Here is a 5,206-nt window from a genome sequence, read left to right as displayed (position 1 = left end):
CACACACACACACACACACACACACACACACACACACACACACACACACACACACACACACACAGTAAATATAAAACTGTTAATAGATGAAAATTTAATGCAATGTGTTGTTGAGAAAACACACTCCAGGACATTTTAAATTGAGAAGGCCACATGGTTGGTAAATGAAATCTTTTCAGACTCAGAACACAAGTCTGGTTGATTTTATTTGTTAAACTTTTTTAATTGATCGTAACCCAGATGGCTGGGAACTTTAACCAGCATGTAGGGAAAATGCTGCAGTCAATCATGATCACCGACGAGAAGACATCAGGCTTTGTCCAGTTAAAAGACCTTAAAACTTTAAGATGAATAGATGTATGTATATATTTGAGCCTGTATGTGTCATATTGACCCTGTGCAGACTAGAGATAATCCAGAACCATTTCAAACTCATGCAATCAACTTAAATCAAATTTCCATGATTCTACTCTAGAAAAAAACAAACAAAAACAGTTTAAATAAATCATTAAAAGCTGAAATTAACATGACATTTATGCCTATGAAGACAGTACACAGACTTTTGACTACAACTGTAACAAGATGTGAAAGAACAATTAGAGGGATAAAATGTGTCGGGGTGTGTTTGTGTGTGTATTTACAATAAAATGATTTTTACAAGCTGAATGACTTAYAGTCAGACATCTGGACAAAGACATGAACACCTTATTAATCCATAAACACAAACAATAAAGCTAATTAGCTGTCAAGAATGTGTTGACACTCAAACAGATACACCTACGCACACTCGTAACACACAAACACACACACACACACACACACACATTCAGCAAGAAAATTGAAAGTCACAGTGCTATACAGGAACACACACGTCCACTAACTTGTGTTTCTTGAGCGACAGTCCCATGTGCTGCTTCATCTGTTGCAGGCCATGGTAGTCGGTATAAATGAGGTCAAAGGGCAACGGTCCAGTGAGCGGGCAGCTTCCTCTGCCTGGAGGCACGCCGAGAAACCTGCAAAACACACACAAAAAAATAACAATCAGGAAAACATGGCACAAACCACAGAGAGGACCTCAGCCCTGCAGACACATCCATTATTTACTCATTTAAAAGAAAAAAACTGTTTCTGCTTTTTTCTTTTTCTTTTTTGTTACAGAGAAGACAGAAAACAAAGAGTGCTGTTAGCAGGGAGGAGCATGAATTCACAGCTGTATTATTGGGTTTCAGTGCTTTTAAAAGACTTTGCTAATAATTAACGGAGTCTATCTGACAGCAAACCTCATGAACAACTGGTCAAATCATATCAAAACTTTCAGAAATAAAAAAAAAATCACATTTACAATCAATTAACCTTTGGAGGCAGCTAAACTCAAGAAGGCAACATTAGCCAACACAAAAAACACTAACTCACTCAGATCATTGGTTGCACATCATTAACTGATTAACTTTTGGAGTCAGTTTGATTCAAAATGGCCACCACAGCTAATTGGTATTAGTAAACACAAAAAAATTGTTATAACCAAGTCAGTTTTAAAGATACAGAGCTAAAGTTTGGTGTGGTAGTAGCTGTGGAGCATCCCCAACACACACACAGAGCACTGACAGAAAGATGTGTTTAACATTTTGGCATGCAAAATGCAAAGGAATGCTGATTTTATGGAACAAGTACTTAAAGGTTCTTCTAATATTCCGGCAAAAGATGATGAATGGTTCACGTTCTACTTTTGACTTTCAGAGTTTGTTTAAAACAGCTAATTTTCCACGCTCCATCTCTCCATCTGTCTCCCTCCTGATCAGCTCCTCTGAAGACCGATGGAGTGTTTCTGCAGGCTTTGTGCTCATCGTTGCAGATAAAACAGGTGTTGTCGGTCCTCCTCCCCGCAGCCCTGATGCTGAGCTACTGTTTGGCCTCTCATTTGTAATCCCACCGTTTTGTATCTCTGCAGGCTCAGGCGCTCTCAACTTTTCTTACCTCTTTTCTTTCAGCAGTTTTTTATTTTTTTATTTTTTATTCTGCTTGTGATTCCAGAGCTGATGTGCAGAACAAGGCAGTTTTTTAAAAAACGTCATTTATCATTTATTTTTTCAGACTGCACTTGTTTGTTTAATTAATTTTTCATTTATTGACTGAATTTTTTAACCTTTCACGTGAATTGTGATTTAACTGACACTATGGAAATATTATGAACCAGATATGATCATTCATCCCTGGCTGTTTCCTCCCTCTGGCCAATGGAAGGCGTTTTATATGACAGACCCTCTCAGACTTCAGATATTTGACCTGTGAGTGGTCTGCTTGCTCTTAGTTAGCTCTTATTTCTCTGATAGATGAGGCCAAAGGCTAATGGAAACTGTAATCCAATTTGTACCCCTGGTGAATTTCATTTGGCTATGCTAGTTCTACCCCAGAGTCTGTTCGGCTACGTTGCTCATGCAGGGCTGGACAATTTGATTGCTTTGTACGACGGCACTTAAAGCTGCATTTGTTGGCAGCAGATAGCCACAAKCAGACAGGAGAGAAAACAGATAAAAGAGCTTGATGCGGTGACAAGAATGACTAAGATATTGCTGTGAAGCAACAACTGCAGCATGTGGCTGTTACATATAGATATGACCTGAGAGCGTTCTGTCAGGTGGTGTGACAAAATGAGCTAATCTGAAGGTTGACCTGTTAGCATTTTCAAGATTTCTGAAGCACTGCTGTCAGAAAACTCTCTAAATTATCAAAGCCTTTATTTTACTTATTTGCATGGCAAGTTTTCAATTATAATAGTTTAATTCACTCTGAATAGGGAGCTTAAACAAGAATAGGTTGTGTAGAATTTTGATAAWGTGTTCAAATTGGACAGGCAGATAAACTCAGTGGTGAAATCGAGTTTTTTCCAAGACATATTGCTAAGGTGAAGCCATACCTCCCAATCAAAGACCTTGAGAAAGTGATTCATGCTCTCATTACATCTCGTTTGGATTATTGTAATTCTTTGTATGTTGGTTTAGATAAATCGTCTCTGCATCAATTACAAGTTGTCCAAAACGCAGCAGCTCGTCTTTTAACAGGACCTAAAAGATACGAACACATTTCCCCAGTTTTGGCTTCTCTCCATTGGCTTTCTGTTCAGTTTAGGATCAATTTTAAGATTTTATTACTTACTTCAAAAGGTCTAGCCCCATCTTACCTGTGTGATCTCATTAACATCCACACTTCAGTTTGAACACTTCAGTCCAACCAGTTTCTCTTAGATGTTCCTAGATCTAGACTAAAGTTTAGAGATGATCGAGCCTTTGCGGTTTCTGCCCCAAACCTTTGGAATGGTTTACCTCTTAGCATTCGGTGTGCTGAGACTGCTGAGACTTTTAAATCTCTGCTTAAAACTCATTTTTATTCCCTGGCCTTTCATTCTGGTAGAGTTTGAGATTCTTTTAAAGAAAAATGTTTTTAATGTTTTTTTTTCTCTTTTTAAAATTGATCTTATTGTTGACATTTCTGTGTTGCTTTGTTGTTTTATTCATTTGGCTGAATTGTGAAGCCCTTTGGTCAACTTTTGTTGTTTTTATGTGCGGTATAAATAAATTGACAATGACATCGAAAGATTATCAGACAATATTTTTGTCTTTCTAAAAKACTTTAGCTGCTTCTGAATGAACTGTAAGATTTCTGGACCAATGTCCTTGAACAAACAAGACCAAAGTAGAGATGTTCGACCATGTTGCACAAAGTGATGTTTGGAGAAAACCAAACAGAGTTAATGCTGTATTTTATCGATCCATGGGGAATTTTTTTAGGGTCATCTTRATGATGTTTGTTTTGTTCTTTTTACACACTGTTAGTATCTTCTCTGGCCTTCTGCTTCAAACGTGGCCCATCACTTTCCCCCAGCTCTGTTACTTAATTGAGGGTTTTTCTCGTTGCCTTGAAAATTCTCACAAACCAGCTCCAGGGCAGTCTGCGCCTAAGATGAGAAGAGAACAATAAAAATAAAAATCTGCTATCTAGATTACCAGCACCTTGTTAATCTGTGTTTTGGGTGGATGGTGATAACAGCAGGCAATCCGGTTAAGTGTCAACATTTTTATCTGACGTCCTCGAAAGGGAAGATCTTTGTAGATAAAATCTTTCTCTAAAGGGAAATATCTTCTTACTGTTTACCATATCCACTCCTATGATTAACATTGGGGGGCGGGAAGGGGAGGAGGAGGAGGGGTGTATGCATGCTAGAATGTTCTCTAAAACAAATAAAGCAAAACATGATAAATGAATCTGRATATGAGGTGAGATTCAGACTTTATTAGACCCAGAAGGCTAGTAATTTGTAGCTTTGTAGCTCATGCATTATGTTTGCATTCACTGCAAACATAAAAACACTATAACCACTAAAAATGCAGCAAATAAAGTGATATAAACAAGTTCTATTAGTCTTTTAGGTAGCAATCACTTAAGGGGACCACAGTTTCTTTTGAACAGCCTAATAGAGAAAGAAATAAAAAAAACCTGGAAAAGTGATTAGTTCTCATCATGGACACGTTAAAATGTCAGCCTGAAGGCATTACAAAGAAAGAACTCTATCACCAATGTGGTCTGGTTGGCTGATCTTTTTCGTTGCTTTCCCAGCCACTTTCTTTTACCAAATGGAAACTAAATCCTTTTGGGGAACTCCAATCAGCTTGGAACAAATGTTCTTGTCCTTCAAATGCAACTCATTAAACCAATACCTTTTTGTTTTGAAGCGTAGGAAGAAAACAACTAACAAAATATCTTAGCAGGTCTCACATTTTTGCAAATGTTCCCTCTGACTCTCGCAGCTCACCTTCTGTCACAAATCACCCCTAAGACTCGTTTCCATCCATTCCTCCTCTCTCTTTCACCTCCCCAGTGCACTGCTCACTGCTTTGCCTTTTGTTGCTTTTAGCTGATTTATTGCTTTGTTGTCATAATTCTGTATTTTATGAGAAAGGGTAAGGATGCTGATTTTATTGCAGAAAAATGAAAGAAGAGGGAAAAACAGATCTGGTAGTAAAAACAGACCTTGATATGAACGAAGCATCAACAGCCAGGTTAAATGTTCCATTTCATTTTCTCATATCCTGTGGTTTCRTCAAAATTTTCATCGTATTGATTAGAGACAATAGACACACGTATTCAGTTGCCATAACTAGGACAGCACATAATGAATATACCGACACTCGTATATACAACGGGTAAAAAT

General features: G+C 37.8%; 1 protein-coding gene across 7 annotated transcripts in view; it reads right to left on the bottom strand.

The window, feature by feature from the left end:
- Nucleotides 1–5,206, bottom strand: part of LOC106515282 (alpha-1,6-mannosylglycoprotein 6-beta-N-acetylglucosaminyltransferase B) — a 110,295-nt gene that overhangs the window by 19,149 nt on the left and 85,940 nt on the right. For all 7 annotated transcript variants that reach the window (XR_001309983.1, XM_014004993.1, XM_014004995.1 and 4 more), the window contains one exon: nt 882–1,013. Coding sequence is in view for 6 of the 7 variants with exons in the window: in XM_014004993.1 (XP_013860447.1) it covers nt 882–1,013 (132 nt within the window). In the remaining variant the exon portion in view is untranslated. The remainder of the gene's footprint in view (nt 1–881; nt 1,014–5,206) is intronic.

The sequence above is a fragment of the Austrofundulus limnaeus genome, unplaced genomic scaffold (genome assembly GCF_001266775.1).
Source record: "Austrofundulus limnaeus strain Quisiro unplaced genomic scaffold, Austrofundulus_limnaeus-1.0 Scaffold27, whole genome shotgun sequence".
Classification (NCBI taxonomy): Eukaryota; Metazoa; Chordata; class Actinopteri; order Cyprinodontiformes; family Rivulidae; genus Austrofundulus; species Austrofundulus limnaeus.
This window is presented reverse-complemented; position numbering and strand designations above follow the sequence as displayed.